General features: G+C 50.9%; 1 protein-coding gene across 8 annotated transcripts in view; it reads right to left on the bottom strand.

The window, feature by feature from the left end:
• Window positions 1–16,323, bottom strand: part of BOC (BOC cell adhesion associated, oncogene regulated) — a 76,319-nt gene that overhangs the window by 5,903 nt on the left and 54,093 nt on the right. For 6 of the 8 annotated variants that reach the window (XM_063661638.1, XM_063661639.1, XM_063661633.1 and 3 more), the window contains 11 exons: window positions 13,113–13,259; window positions 10,614–10,757; window positions 8,848–9,141; window positions 8,208–8,480; window positions 6,866–7,173; window positions 3,287–3,449; window positions 2,779–2,889; window positions 2,085–2,291; window positions 1,534–1,715; window positions 879–984; window positions 389–511 (listed from right to left, as the gene is read on the bottom strand). In XM_063661638.1, the coding sequence (XP_063517708.1) occupies window positions 389–511; window positions 879–984; window positions 1,534–1,715; window positions 2,085–2,291; window positions 2,779–2,889; window positions 3,287–3,449; window positions 6,866–7,173; window positions 8,208–8,480; window positions 8,848–9,141; window positions 10,614–10,757; window positions 13,113–13,259 (2,058 nt within the window). The remainder of the gene's footprint in view (window positions 1–388; window positions 512–878; window positions 985–1,533; window positions 1,716–2,084; window positions 2,292–2,778; window positions 2,890–3,286; window positions 3,450–6,865; window positions 7,174–8,207; window positions 8,481–8,847; window positions 9,142–10,613; window positions 10,758–13,112; window positions 13,260–16,323) is intronic. The other 2 variants (XM_063661636.1, XM_054480663.2) reach the window with 1 other exon arrangement.

Here is a 16,323-nt window from a genome sequence, read left to right as displayed (position 1 = left end):
ATGGCTTTGGCTGAAGTATACAGCTTCCTCATGCCCACTTCCTCTCCCATCTCATGGGATTGTAGTTCAGTTAAATAAACCGACCCATGTAGGCACCAAATATCACTGCAGGAATAAAGTATTTATAGGAAGTTCCCAACTTAAGAATGAGGTCTATCCCCTGATTTCATGGATGAGTTAATTATCAAGTTCCTTGAAGGTGTCATCATGGCCTATTTAGTATTAGGCACAGACAAATGAGCAGAGAGTGAAACATGACCAAGTCTGAGGGTATTTGGAAAACAAAGAATCTTCCTGGGAAAGAGGCCCAGCACCGCACAGGGAATGGTGACTCTGCCTTCCCTCGCTGGAAACACCAAGACAGGAGAGAGAACCCAAAGAGCCTCACCTTTGGTCTCACAGATCATCACGTTGCTGAACTCACTCTCCCCTCCTTCATTGAAGCACTGCATCTTAATGTCGTAGGACGTCTCTGGCTGCAGGTGGCTGATGGAGTGCCAGTACCTGTCCCCTGGGAAAGAGAGTCAGAGAATGGTGCATGGCAATGTATATATGGTTTTCTTGATCCCAATCTCGTAGTCAGACTCAGCTGGGGCAGTGTGTGGGGGAGGATGCCACTGACTGGCACAGGGGCGGCGTGTGGAGGAACGCTGGAGGAAATGTTCTAGGTGTCCACCCAGGTTGTCCCATCATCATGTGGGTTCATGAAGTTGACAGCTTCAAGAGTATTATGAATGAGTCAATGATACGGAGCTTAGAGCTTCGTGTCACACCAGACGCAGGTTTATGCTTCACCAGATTTCACCAATACCTTGTCCCCCATGCCAGCGGAGGAAACTATATCACGCAGAAGCTATAAACACAGAATTGTGTCTCACCTTCCACCATATCCTTCTTGTAGTCACTATCATTGTCACTGTCTGTGGGCCGATAATAAATATAAAAGCCATGGATTGGGGTGTTGTTGTTACTTGCTGGGATGTACTATAGGGAATGGAGAAGAAACAAGTTGACAACGGGCAGAGAAAACATCATCAAAGCAAAACCACTGGTGTATGAAGGTTCTACCCCAGTCCAGAGTTTGAATTTCACTTGGGGCCCCTGGCAAAGGTTTCTAATGATATCCCTGAGGTTCTCTGAAAAATGTGAAGATTACTCATTATTTTATTTAGCCTAGAGGTCCCTAAACTTTTGAAGAGAAGAAACAAATTGCCATTTCTCCAAAGACTTCAATTGCTTCTGATCTCCCTGGACATGTGAGGGGCCCCTGTGGCTGAGAAGGGGCCCTGAACAGTTGTGTTGGGATCCCCTGTGGTGTCAGGGGAAGGGCAGGAAGGAGGGTGAGGTCTACCAGGTCAAGGCACCAGAATCAACAGGAGACCACTAGAGCAGCTCCGGCCACTAAGAGCCTCCCAAATTCCACTGATGAAGCTTTCAGGTGCCCTGTTTGGGGGAGTCTAATCCCCAGGCTCACAGAGAAGGGCGTTTAGGGGAGGCCGTCTTCCGCTGCAGTCCACGGCCAGGCCCGCTTACCATCCACTTGAGCATGATGGTGGTCTCATTGACCGCATCCGTGAAGGTGATATAAGGACCTGCCACGGGCCTCTCGTACATGCGGCCGCTGTAGCCCGACACCACGTAGGGCCGAGAGGGGGCGCTGGGCTCGCTCTCCCCCAGCATGTTCAGAGCCCGGACTCGAAACTTGTAGGAGGTGCCTGGTGAGAGGGACACTCACTGAACTCAGGAGCTGGGAAACACCTTCTGATTCTCCCATGGCCTTTCAAGGCCGAGGACCTGGAGGGGTCTTCTGGGCAGCCCTTCCCCAAAGCAAGTTCTCAAAGGCGTCACAAGAACACCCGCCACTGTCAGAGCCAAGCTGCGGGGGAGATGGCTCTGGATGCTCTTCTGGAGGGAGGCAGAAGGCTTGTAGGACTGTGGTAAACACCACAGACAGCAACACGGAGGCATGCTGGTGGGTGGGGGCCCGGGCCGAGAGAAGGGGATCCCAGGCTCGTCATCCTCCTCCAGGCGGCCAGGGGCAGCTGGGGGATCAGGCCAAGGCCACAGTGTGGCCAGGCGCCTACCTTTCTCTAGGCCTGTGATCTCCACGGACAGCCGCGATGGGGGGATGGCGCTGGTGGCCAGAATCCAGTCCCCCACTTTCTTTAGCTTCTTGTACTCCACACGGAAGGACTGGATCGGGAACCCACCATTCCCACGGGGAATCCAGGTCACGTACACCGAGGTCTCGGAGGCCATGGAGATGGTGGGCCTGTCGGGAGCTTCTGGGGCTGGGAAAGACCGTACCCAGTGAGGAAGGAAGCAGGGTGAGATGATGTGAGGAAGGAAGCAGGGTGAGATGACGCTGTATGCCCACTGGGCCTGGCCTGCTCCTGACGGACCCGCTCCTCCTCACAGCCCTCCACCCACTGGTGTTCACGTCAGACCTCCCCACGGCTGCCCGGGCTGCCCTCTCCTGGGGGAAGGCTTTGAGCTAAGACCGCTTATGCTATCCTTCTGCAAAGCCAGAGTGTGGAGGCCCAAGGACCACAGCTCTGGCCTCTGCTGCTCTCTGGATGCACCCAGTGAGCAATCCCAGCATCAATGCCAGCCTTTTATTTAAAAAGCTCCAAACTACATTTCCTCATTGTGGTTAACTGGGAGATGTCATAAAAACCCTGGACCTACAGAAGCAAGACCCCATTCAGCCACGGGAACAGGCCTCTGAGGCAGTTCCAGTCCTGACTGCGTGTCCCGTCCCTGCTGCTAGGGGCTTACGGGAGAGACGGCCGTGGTCTGGCTGGCTGCTGCTCTGGGGACTGGCTCCAGGGTCGTCTCTCTGGATCTGCTGCTCCTTGCTGGCCATGATCTCGGGTTTGGGCCGCCGTCCTGGGTGGAAATGGGTTGTAGTCAGCAAGGGAGGAAGCAGGCATGAGATCTCCCTCCCACAGAGTCCTTTTTGCCTGAGACTCTGCTAAGGGGCATGACAAAGTGATGCAAATAAGCATCCGGGGCACTGAGGGTGTGGGCTCAGCCTCGGCCAAGACTGGTTGTGTTGTGGTACTATTGCTGGCCCCTGTGTGAGAGAGGGACGAACGGGTGCCAGAGAGGCCGGCTGGCAACTCTCCTGATGAGAGCTGGGACCTCAGCCTAGCACACAAACCACAAGGCGGCAGTAGCTGGAAGGAAAGATGAAGTTCAAGGTGAGCAGGAATTCTCACCTGGGCCAGTGGAACTTGCTCAGACCCACGGAAACCCTAAGCAAGGCGCAATGTTTGACTCTCACCAGTTCGGAAGGTGACCATGGCTGTCTGGCCCTCGCCTGCACAGTTGTAAGCCGCCATCTCCACTTCATACAAGCTCCCGGGGTCGAGTCTGGTGAGGGTCAGGCGGTGCTGGTTGGCTGGAATGCCAGAGATGGTCCAATCGTCAGAGGAGTTTGTGACCTGCTGGAGAAGGTAGCTGGTATAAAGACTGGCATCTCACCCTTGGGCTACGAGTGGGCTGTGGTTTACAAAGAAATCAGCGCTGAGCCCAAGAGGGCAGGAGAAGGGGAAGGACAATGAGCCAGGTTGGGGTTGGGGTGGCACAGACTCAGACTGACCGCCCTGGGTATGGGACACCAACCTCACTGGGACATTCAAGTCAGGCTCCCTGATCCCTCGTCTAATGATCTCATCAAAGAAACCTCAGTGGGGGAAGTCAGATAGCCTGACTGATACTGCTGAGAACTCCTCCAAAGACCTTCTCTCCCTGTATTTCAAAGAATCTCCATGTTTTGCTTTCTTTCTCCTTCTGTATGTAAACCAAATGCAGTTCCCTCTGTTTATATTCTAATGAGACACAATGATGAGAAAGGTAATGAAAGTATCGGCACCCATCAAAATAGCAACATTCGCTAAGCACTTACTCTTACTCTGTGCTAGGCATGGAACTAAGCAGTTTATAGGTGCTACTTCCTTTTCCTCAAAATAGCCCAAGAGATTGGTGTTAATATTGTTCCCACTTCACAAATAGGGAGACTGAGGTTTAGAGAAATGAGCAATTTGCTCAAGGCCACATGGCTAGTGAGCACCAAAACGGTGACTTGACTCCAAAGAGCATGCCCATCATTGCACCCTATCCTGGGAAGAAGAGTCTGGGATCCAAAGTCCTGGGTTCAAATCCCGGTTGTGTAACTCAGAGCAAGTCCCCTAACTCTCTGACCCTTCAGCTCTGCATTTCACCAATGAGGCAAATAAACTCTCTCAGGTTATTCCGAAGATTAAACGAGAGAAATTGTATAAAGTGCCCCACAGTAAGCTTGGTGCACAGTAGATTCCCAGCAAATGCCTGGCCCCTCTAGGCCCCTCTCCACATCCTCAGCCCAGTGCGGTTTCTATCGTTTCAATCCTCTTTGTTTCTGCTCCTGCCTTCAGTCCTTGTTCAGAACTTAAAAACTGTGGATAAATTGTGACTGTGATGGATTAATCTTTAATAGCTTCAAATTCCTAGCTCTTTAAAGGAAAAATTAAGGGAGCTCCAGGCTCCCCAACAGGTGATGCTGAGAGGCTGCTCATCTTTGCCGCCCCACCTTTCGGGACAACAGACTTTACTGCCAACTCTACACCCCAGAGAACCTACTGGAGCCTCAAGTTGTGGTTTGCTGAAGGAAGAAAACAGCTGTAAGGAAAAGCTCTTCTCTCTGAGCAGAATATTCCTAAGTCGAACAAAACCTACCATTCAAGGCACAGGAATGGTCTGGGCTCATTGTCAGGCTTCCAGGATTTGTTCCAAGGGGAGATGTTTTTACAAACTGAGACTCCCCAGTGGTGCTGGAAACCCAAACACAGTAGCCCAGGGTCTGCAGATGCACCAGGAAATGAAACTTGCTTCATGCATGTGAAACAGTGAAAATTAGCTGAATGATTCCCAATCCCCAGCAAGAGAAGGGGGATGAAAAAACACAGCCCGAATGCTGACTTTTGATTTCAAATTCTTTCTTGGGTGATCTTTAAGACTTGTTAGTTCCGTAAGAGAGGAACTGCTTTCAAGCCAGAACTTCTGCCTTGGCAACCCCAGGCTGAGGAGACCCCAGGCTGGAGCCTGAGAGAAGCCAGACGCAGCAGGGGCCTGTCCAGACTCTCACTTCCCCTGTGCCCCATGTACCCCTGCCCTCCCAGCGCTGGCCTCACACTTCCACCGGGCCCAGACATGAAAATAAGAAATAGAAGGGTAATTAGTCACTGTCACAAACACTGAGGGGGTGAAGGCGGCCTGAGCCTGGCATTTCCGGATCACCATGGCACGGCCTTTGCCAGTCTGCCTCTTGTGCGAGGCTGCTTCACGGCCACCTATTGGCCTGAAAAATATTATTCTTGCTCTCATGCTGGGTTTCGTCTCCTGGGAACCATGGGCATTTGGCCTGCCCTGATCTTTGTCTACAACTCTGAGATGGAGGTGTCCAGTTACATGGGGAAATAGGATTAGGACCAGCCCTGCCCTACAACATGCGAACAATGCTGCTTTTTGTTAAAAACTCATTCACCCACTTTGCTGGCTGCCTATGAAGAGGCCAGCAGGTGGAGGGCTAATGAGAAACTGCTCACCCCGTCCCCCTGCCTCTGGGGAGGCAGCAGAGGGGGCATAGGGGGTGCTCTGCCTTAGGTGTCTTTCTGACAACCCCAGGGTCTCTGTGGACTTGTCCTGACCCAAGGACTTCTAGGAGAGCATGTAAGGGAAAAGAACAGAATAGAAGGAGTCAGGGGCCACAGCTCCAAGGCAGGGAAACAGCTTCCGCACAGCTAGCTCTCTCCACTGTGCAGGGTTGGTTCTGTTTTCTTGCTTGTTTGTGGAGGTGGGGAGGAGTGGAGAAATACTTTTAATTCCACATTCATATGCTTTCCATCAAGTGCACATAGCATTTTTATAAGCAAAATCAGCACGTATATGCTTTTATCAAATACAATTTTTAAAAAACCATTTAAGAATAATAGTTTTCTACTATCAAATGGCCTGAGAAAGAAAATGGCATATACTTGGAGTGAACAAAAACATTTTCAAGGACATTTTCTTACAGGGAATTTCATGTCCTCATCCTGTGGGGTAACAGCAGGTAAGAGCACAGTTGAGCGAGAGTGGCGGCCTGGGGACCCTGCCGGGCCTCACAGGACACAGGGTCCAGGAGCATAGCCCTGGCTGGGCTCTGCCCCCGCATCCTGTCAGAGCCCGAGACTCCCTCCCTGACATCTCCTGAAACATTCACCTGGACAGACTTCCTTCTGTCAAGGAGAAATAGCTGAGGTCTGAACAACATGATGTGCTTTGAGCTCAAATGCCTGCTTGTCAAACCCAAGCCATGACAGATTCTGAGAACTGAGGGGGTATTTTACAGCCTAAGAGAAAACACTTGTTCACAAATATTTGTTTTCCTGGCATTACAGCTGGCTTACCATGCCAGGGTTCCTGCAGGTATGTACCCAGCACGGCTTACTTTCATAAAAAAAAAAAAAATGTAACATCAACAACTAACGACAGAGGAAAGCAAGAAGGAGGGTGATGGTTACCAGGGAGACTGTTCACGGTCTCCTCAGGGACTAGAAGCCAGTGTGAGCTTCTGGGAATTGACTGCATAGAGCTTAGTACTGGATGCACGCACAAAGCTTTTTCCTGGGCCTTCCAGGGTCCCACACACCCCTCTTACAACCAGCTTCCTGAGAGGTGGCAGGGATGGACAATGGAGGAGACAGAAGGGCCTGTTTAGTGGTGGGGATTATCAGCTCAGGCTTCAGGAGCTCAAGGGGAGATGGCCAAGAGGCAGTGACTCTGCTCAGTCTTGCTGGGAAGGCTGTGCAGGGGAGGCAGCGGCCCCACACCAGGGCCATACCTTGCGGTGTTTCACCACATAGTAGAGGATTGGTGCCCGGCCACTGCCCTCATGCCGAGGCCGCCACACCAGTTCATATGAGTCTGTCTTGGAGGTGCGGGGCGAGCTGAGGATGATGGGAGCCTCGGCGGGAGCCCCCTGCCCCTTCACTCCTGGACACTGTGGGGAACCAGGCCACACTGATGTTGGGGGTCTGGGGAGCGCCGGTTGCCCCCTCAGCATCTGCTCAGGGTTGCCGGGTTTGGAGGGTGGTATAGGAGGTGTGCCAGTAGCCAGCTCAGCATCCTGCCATAGCCTCGGGGTTATGCCTGGAGGACCAACAGGAAGGAGAAGGAAAGGTTAGTCTCCTGGTTTACCTGCTGAACTGTTGTTCCTGGGGGAGAAACCAGAAAGAAGACAGAGAGGCAACCTGGGCCCACCATCAGCCCGACCGCCACCCACTCTGTGCTGCCTAGCCAGGTTCCGTAGAAGACAGCGCTGGTGTCCCTGTCCTGCCAGAAGGAAAAGGCAGCCTGGCCTGCCTGGCCAGGGCTCAGGGGTGGCTTGGGCATGGCAAGCAAACTCCTGAATCCACGTGAGGTGCATCTCCAGTGAACTAACTCAATTTTCTCCCGAGGCCCAGGAACCTTGCGCCTTCCTTCTCGGTCTAGGCTGGAGGTGGGGACATGTCCCTTCATGGTGGAATTTTAACACCACGGCACCATGTGGGACTTTTCCTACTGAATATGAGACATGAACGCAACTGGGAATGTCCTCTGAGAGTCTGTGAGGCCAGGAGGGGCAGTGCTTCCTTCAGGAGGTTTCCATAGAATCTGCAAGCACCTGTCTCTCCTCTACCTGACCTTCCCCACCATAGGACATGGACACCCGATAATGCCGACTTAGCATTGTATTGTATTCATTGCTGTATTTTTCTCAAGTTGTTTCCCTGGTAAGTTTCGTCTCCATAGGGGAGTTCTCGAGGGCAGGGTCTTTGTCACGTTGCTCTGCATCCCCATTACCTCTCCCTAGGCTGAGCATGGTCACTGCTCAGTTGGCACAGGCCCCAAATGGAATGAAGCTTGCTGAGAAGGACAGACTGGCTTTTCTTTACCAAAGCCCTAGAGCGGTGGTTGTCAATCTGGGTTCCATAGAAATATTTTTTTAAAATACAACAATTAAATGGGTTATTTTCATTAGTGAAAACTTGCACTTCTGATTTATTAAGTTCATATAAATTCAAACTTACAACTAAAAGCTACTTTTTTCTATCTTACATACTGAGTTTCCAAGTTAGACTTCATTTGAGAAAAGGATTCAGTGAATCATCAGCTGGAATCTCAGACCCCTGGGCTACACTCACTTGGCCTGGAGGTCCGCAGCTGGACTACGGCATGGGCGCTCCCGACCTCGTTCTCGGCCATGCACTGGTAGACGCCTTCGTCCTCAGGCCCCATGCTGAGCACGCGCAGGGCCCTGCGGGAGAGCCGGAGGCGCTGGCTGGAGATGAGGGGTACGGCATTCCTCAGCCACAGCACGGAGGGCGGGGGGTTCCCACGCACCTCACAGGTAAGCTTGGCACTCTGGCCCCAGGGGATGACCAGCTGGGACAGCTCCATGGTGACCTCAGGGGGTTCTGCCAGGAAACCAGAGCAGGGTGAGAAGGGCTGTGTCTTTCTGTCCCAGGGCCAGATGGGCTGGGAGGGATGCAGTTAGGAGCAGCTCCCCTGCCCTTTGGCTGTTGCTTTTTCCTAATGGGCAGAGTAGAGGGAAAGAGAGATCTGATGTCTCCACCGTCAGAATCATCACAGGAGGGCTCCAGGACTGCATGCTCTTGCTCTGAGATCTGAAGAGCCCTGACTCTTCAGCATGCCTCTGTTCCTCACTCAGCATGTGGCCTTTCACAAGATGCTAACCCTTTGTGAGCCTGGGTTACATTTCTAGAAAGGCTGCACAGACCAGAGAGAAGGCCAAGGAGAAGACAGTCCACAGCAGACACTCACCGAACACCTGGACATTGTAGAGGATGACCGCTGCCCCGGGCTGCCCAACCCCATTGTCGGCCATGCAGCGGTAGGTGCCTGAGTCCTCCTCGCTGGTGGTGTCGATGAGGAGGTTGCTCAGCAGGAAGCGCGTCTTGTTGTAGCCGGCAACACTGGACCCATCCTTGGCCCAGGTGACCCGTGGGGGTGGGATTCCACTGGCCACACACTCCAGAATGAGACTCTGGCCTTTGGTGACGATGATGGTTTGGGCCTCTGGGGGGTAGATGATGCGGGCAGCCTCAGCGGTGGAGCCTGGAGGGGCAAGGAGGGCAAGGACAGAAGGCATGTGGACCAGGATGTCCTCTAGAGCATCCCTAGGAGGCAGTCCCAGAGAGCATGGAGATGGGATCAAACAGCCATTCCGGGTCTTTCAACCTATGTAGAGTGGGGCGTGCTACAGAATTCCCTTGGGGTTTGGTGTCCTTATCAGAAACAAGGGCTGCTTCTGCAGGGAGCTGTTATGAGTAAGAAATGAGATAGTACAGAAGAACAGCAGCATCAACACAACATATGCACAGTTAACTATGTGTGCTGGCAAAGAGAGAAAGGTGAGGGAGTGGAGAGGCAATTTAAATGGTACAGATATTTCTTTCTGCTTGCACTCAGTAAGTGCACTGTGAGGCTGAAGATGAGATGGGAAACAAGAATCTGCCATGCTCTCAACCCCACCCTATGGTTCTCAGGCCCAACTGTCTCTCACAGTGAGCATCTCAGAGCCGGCCTCCGGCTGAGCTGAATGGAATCCACTGTTTAAACACATGCATTTCTCATATTGCAAGGTCCCCAAATGCAAATCACCTATGTACTTCCTCAGGTGCACAGCTGGGAAAGCTGTAATCTTTTTTCAACACTGTGGACAAACTGCAGAGAACTCACTGAAAGGCACATTTACTCTCCAATGTGTGCTGTTCCTCAGTGATCTTCAAGGAGCAAAGGGACCATGTGTGATTCTGCTTTATATGCCAACCAGGGGCAGACCCGGGTTTTCTAAAACCTGAAATTTATACAGTTTTGGAGGTCCCAAAAAGAATGGAAAATGATACATACAAAGTTAGGGCCTTGTAAGGCCTCTGTCAGTGAGTGAAGGACCATGGAAGTTTAACTTCATTAGCTTCACAGTGATTCCATCTCTGGTGCCAACTCTAAGCCTAACTCCGTGTAAGATGTCACTCCTTTGAATAGGCAGGGACTCCAGGCAAGCACACGGAAAGGTAGCTGCTGTTTTCCTGTGCATTGAGAGCATGTGGGCCTCCTGGAAGCTCACCAGAGGGTGGTGCTGGGCACACCTCATCAGTGCAGAGAGTGCAGGCCCAGGGACCTCACGTAGGGCAGAACAGCAGCCTGGAGGCCTCCCACGTGGCCATCTGTTCTAGGCACATGCTGTGTCCGCTGCTGAGCTTGAGACAAGACCCACCGTCCTGTCCCAGCACACACATTCTGACCCATCCCAATCGCAAAGTAAGCGTGAAGGAAACCTCCCATCAGGCAGGTGTGGCAGCAGGCACAGTCGCCTGGGGCTGCGTGCTGTGAGACGCTGGCCCTGAGAATGGCCAGAGGGGAGACAACCCCTGGCTGGGAACCCCTGGCTGTCCCCCTGGCCAAAGCCAGTGCACACAGAACTGGAGTTTGGATGTGGCACCTCCAGGTATCTACCTCCCTTTCCATCTTTGTGGGCCCTTCCGTCAATGATCCCCCATCCCCCAGCAGGTGGGCCCGGGCCTTACGGCGCACACGTAGCCTGTCGCTGGAGCCGGAGGTTTTCACTTCCTGGGTCACTGGGTTGTAGGCTGCACACTTGTACGTGCCCTCGTCCTCCTGGCTGGCATTCACAATCTGGAGGTTCCCTGAGGGCATGATCAGGTAGTTACCTGTGGAAAGGGCAGGGCCAGGGGAAGATGGGATGGGTCCAGAATGCTTCACTCTGCAGCTACCACAAAAGAGAGGTGCACGGAGGGAGAGGAACAGGCTGGGCAGGCACTAGGAGCTGATGTCCACCTGAGCCCCCACAAGACCAAGCCTAAGATGCTGTTCTTCCCATAAAACCTAGCAACAAGTGGGACAGAGTGTCAGAGAGAAAAGGTAACTAACCAACCAGCTAACAGACTGGCTGACTGACTAACTGCCACAACTTAGTGCATAGGTCAATGGAAGAGCATTTTATACTTTAAAGGGAGCGAAGGGAGGCTAGCAAGAAAGCAGGACTTGGAATCAGCCATGGTCTCATGCTCTGGGTCTGCTGGGTATTAACTGTGTGATCTTGGGCAAGTTAATTAATCTCTCTGATCCAGTTTCCTCATTTGTAAAAGGGCTTAATGTATGCTGCCTCAGGGCCATTGTAAGGATTGAGAGGCCCAGGCTGCACACATGAGAGATGAGATCATCATTCCTGCAAGCCTCCAGGAAGGAGGAAATTGATTTTGGAGCTTCCCATCATTCTCCCCAAATGATGAGCAAACCTTCCCATCAGTCATAGCCATCACTCGGAATCGCCTCATTATTGCATATCTGCTACTTGGAGAGGAATATTCTGACTTTCAACCACTGTCCTCCCCATGAATGCCACTGAAATCCTTTCTTCCCCATCAGGGGCCTGTTAGGCTCTGTCTGCTCCTGGTCCATAGGTGCCCTGGGATGGTGCCTCACGGGTGTTCAGCTTCTGTAGCTAGGAGGCAGATTCACAGCTCCGGGACACCCCAGCAACTAGGGTGGCATTTGGCTTCCTGGCAGGTAAAGCTATGGCCATCAGTGCTGGGCTTTGCCCTGGTGGCCCCTCCTGAGAGCCGTGCTGTTGCCAAGCCTGGTGCCTGCCTGCTGCTGGGCCACCCAGGTATGAGCTGCTTATTAGCAAGTGCCAGATGGAGTGGGAGAAACCCTTGGCCCTGGTGGGGCAGGCAGGCCTCTCCCAGAGGCTGCTGCCAACCTTCTGCTGGGGACAGTAGGGATTAATGATCTTCTTCCTCCAGTCTCCAGTTAGTTCTGAGTGGTTGGATTAGGTGTTTTACCCTTTTGAAAACAGTTTTCTGTATTCTCTGTTTTCTATAATGAACATATGTTCCTTTCATAACCAGAAAGAGTTGATAAAAATATCTTAAAATCTATAGAATATTTTTAAAGGTATACTTTTTTTTTTTTTTTTCCTTGAGGCAGGGTCTCACTCTGTCACTCAGGCTACAGTGCAGTGGCATGATCTTGGCTCGCTACAACCTTAGCCTCCTGGACTCAAGCAATTAAAAGGTGTACATTTTGAGCTGTGGAGTCAGGTCAAGTAAGGTCTACTTGGCCTCAAGTATGGGGTCAGTTGTGAAAAGAAGCTGGCTTTGACTTCAGGGACAACCCCTTCCCCTCTGGCATTCTGTGGACCAAGTCTTGGCTTCCCTAGACCTGCTGCCGTGTCTGTCCACTGTGGCTTCAGCATGGAGCTGTGACAGCTGAGATAACTGCATTTACTATGCAAACGGGGAGAGGGAAAAATGAAGTCCACTACAAAGATTGCTCTGCTGCATGGGGAAGAGCTCCACCTCCTGCCAGGGAACCCTGGGGCTCCATGAATGGGCTTATTAGGCAGCCTTCCTGTGTGTGCCTGGAGGCACAGAGCTTCCACAGGCAGCATGCAGAACCATGTGCTGAGAGCCTGGATGGAACAGCAGCATCTCAGTAATATCTTCTGGAGCCTGAAAGGATAAAGAAATTCCTCATGCTAAGACAGAGGACTTCCATAATGGAAGCCACCTGCTTTGGGACCCTACAGGACTCAATATCAAGAAAGAAGACATGACCAACCACGGTGGCTCAAGCCTGTAATTTCAGCCAAAGCGGGAGGATTGCTTGAGCTCAGGAGTTCTAGACCAGCCTGGGCAACATAGCGAGACTGTCTCTATAACAAATAAAAATAAAGTTAGCCAAGCATGGTGGCATGTGCCTGTAGTCCTAGCTACTCAGATGGTTGAGGAAGGAGGATCTCTTGAGCCTTGATGATGGAGGCTGCAGTGAGCTCTGATTGTGCCACTGCACTCCAGTTTTGGTGACAGAACAAGATCCTGTCTCTTAAAAGGAAAAAAAAGGGAGGAGGACAGCTGGCCAGCATGAGGACAGGGCTGCTGGCATGTTGAGGGGTATTTGGGAGGCAGCAGCAGCTGCCCTAGCTTTGTTGAGCAGTGAGCGATTGGAGGAGGCCAGCTTCCCTTCTGCCCTCAGCCTTGGCCTCTGGGCTCCTGCCCACTCACCTCTGGAGGCCTCCAGCCACTCTTGTTTGACGCTGTACCGGACCTGGGCTTTGGGGTGGCTCTCAGGCAGGTGGCAGGCAATGACTGCTGTGTTTCCCTCATCCACTTCAATCACGTGCTGCACATCTAACTTGAAGTCCTGGAGATCTGTGAAGAGAAGGGAAGGTGCTGGTTGGAGGAGAGCAGAGCAAAAGTGTGACATTTCAGGGTGGGCTTGTGCCTTGGTGTTGTCAGTCACGACAAAGCTCACACCTAGGGGGATATCACGGGATCTTCCAAGTTCTTCCTCCAGCCCCTTGTTGTCTACAGGAGTTTGTAAGAATGTGGGGCCCTCATCACTGATGGGGTTCACTTTATATATACAAGCTGGGGGAAGGTGCAGAGAGAATCCCATCAAGGGGTGCCTCTGGCTCAGACCATCTGTTACACTGAGATGTGGGGGCAAGTTGGCTCTGCTTATCCACCCCAGAAATGGGGTGGGTCAAGGTACAAACGTCCTAGCAGAGCTGTCAGAAGGCTCAACTAATGGAGATGGAAGGGAACAATAAAAGAGAATGCTGCTGTCTTTTCTCCAAGTTGATTAAGAACAGCCTTTGGAGGCTGAGGCAGGAGAATGGCATGAACCCAGGAGGCAGAGCTTGCAGTGAGCCGAGATTGCGCCACTGCACTCTGGCCTGGGCAAAAGAGTGAGACTCCGTCTCAAAAAAAAAAAAAAAAGAACAGCCTTCCCAGGTTCTCCTTAGGCATCCGATGACAAGTGACAGGCCTGAGATTCTACCTGATTGCTGGCCATGGGTATAACCAGAAGGCTGATTCTTGCTGCTCAGGAGCCACACCCCACTTCACTGAGGATCCTTCCTTGGGGCTGGGGGCAGGACTCTGGATACCCTAAGGGTTTTCTAAGACAAAGGAATCTGCCAGGACAACAGGCGGCACCCCAGGGTGGCTTAATGGCAGTGGACTGTGGAGGAGCCAGGGTCCTGACATGAGGCTGTGGTCTCTGGCAGCCCCATAGCCGTCTCTCCTGGCTTGGCACCATGGGATCTAAACTGGGAGAGCATGGAGATCCATCTAGAATAAAACCAGAATGTTTCCCAAACAATGCAAGAGTCCAAACAACAAATCTCTCTTTGTATGAGCCAAATCATTGATGTTGCTGAATAAAACAGGGACGACTTGCACAACAAAACTGCATGCATTCCAAGTTGGAAATCTGGTTTTCAGGATTATAGCTGAATTTAAGAGGAGAAATAAAACTAATGCAGAATAAGACAGATGGAAATATTTTACCCAGACACTCTCTTCCTAAAGGTACTCAGAAAGCCCTGGAGGCACCTTCTCCGAATGCTGGCCACACCAAATTCTGCTCAGCTCCCGAGACTGACAGCATCGGGGCTGACTGCAATTTCACTGCAAGACTGCACCTGCCTCTGCTGTTGTTTCCAGTGGAGACCCAGAGAGGGCTGGAATCAGGTTTCTCACAGAAGACAAGAGATAATGACCAAAAACAAACTGGTGTCACCCTAGGAGTACCTGGTGATTAAGGTACTCAGTGAGGCTTCCCACGTAATGGAACTTCCCAGCAGCTCTTAGTCAATTCAAGCCAACACAGGGAAGGAAAGCCCTATTGTTTCTGTGAAAGGATTGATGTCCCTTTGATTACAGTATTAGACTGTGAACTTTTTAGGGGCATGGACCAAGTTTTGTTCCTGTCTGTGTCGCCTGAACCTAACCCAGGTCCTGGCCCAAGTACACACTTGGCAAGTGTTGAATGAATAAATGAATGAATGTTAAAGAATGAACGAATGAATATCTTGGAAGCTGAGCCCCACGAGTTAGGTACAAGTTGCCCATTATGCTGCCTAGAAACTCAAATTCATAGTTGAAGCTGGTCTACATTTTGAACAAACGGACAAGAGCCTAGCACAACAAATGTTCTATGAACATTATATCTAAGTGTGGCCAATGGAAGCTATTTTGCAAATAGAATGTTTCTTGAGATGTTATGCAGGATCTGAAGAAAGAAGTGAAATAGGTCTAATAAATGTGCTGCAAGAAATACATGCTATTCAAGGAGTGATGTGTTAAAAACAGTGACAGGATGGATATTCCATTCTCCATGATGTGCTTATTTCACATTGCATGCCTGTATCAAAACATCTCATGTACCTGATAAATATACACACATACTATGTACCCACACACACACACACACAAACCTTAAAAAAAAGCCAGGGATTGGCTGTCTTGATTCCTTTCTATTGCCCCATTTCACTTTCCAGGCTGAACAAGCATGCCTGCGGGTCAAGGCGAGATCTCTCATAGATTCCTTCCTATGGGTAAGTGTAGGGCCTCCTGGGCTTTTAAATAATGATTTCAAAATTATTTAATGTTTTGTGTGTGATATCTGACCCTAACTAAATGATAAATTCCTGGTGGGAAGCCTATTAATTTTTCACTCTTCACCCCAACCCCAAGCTCTATTGCATAGTACTGAGGATACAGCAAATGCTTTCTAAATCCTTGCTAAATAAATACAGTTTGGAAGGCTGAGCCCAAGCCCAGCTTGATGGGTGTGCAACCTGCCTCTGCACTTGATGGAGTAACACTCGGTTTAATGCTCTGCTTTCACCATCTGAAAATTCTTAATAATGTTTCAATGAGGGACCCTACATTTTCATTTTGCATTTGGTCCCACAAATTATTTAGCCCAGTCCTGGCTGAGCCTCTCAGCCAAGATAGCTAATGAGTTTTCTCTCAGAGAAGAGGAAGGTTTGGACTATGGGAAAGGAATTGCTTGAGCTCAACATGTTCTAGCTAAATATCGGTAACTTTGTTTTCTGAAAGCAATTCACTTAAAAAATGCAAAGGCCTTAATCCTCCTTCAGGCCAGTGCGCCTGTACCTGCCAAGTCAGGAGGCTCCCCACAAAGCGAGCTGTGAGTGACTGTGAGCTGTGAGTGATTGTGAGCTTAGATGCATCTGGAAAATTCCTCAGGCGCTGTGAAGCACTCTTCTCCATGGTCGAATAAATCCCAAACTACTCCACCAAGAGGTTTTTTGTTTTTTTTTTCCTCCTCCTTTTCTTCACCTCATTCCAAGGAAATTTGCCTTAAGCAAAGAATATACTTAAAGCTAGCAGATAATTTTGCAAGAAAGATGTAAGCAACTAAAAGGAGTTTGGCACCAGGACGCCATCTCCATCTTCATGG

This window comes from Pongo pygmaeus, chromosome 2, assembly GCF_028885625.2.
Source record: "Pongo pygmaeus isolate AG05252 chromosome 2, NHGRI_mPonPyg2-v2.0_pri, whole genome shotgun sequence".
Classification (NCBI taxonomy): Eukaryota; Metazoa; Chordata; class Mammalia; order Primates; family Hominidae; genus Pongo; species Pongo pygmaeus.
The sequence above is the reverse complement of the archived record's forward strand: the minus strand, read 5'-3'. Positions and strand labels throughout refer to the sequence as shown.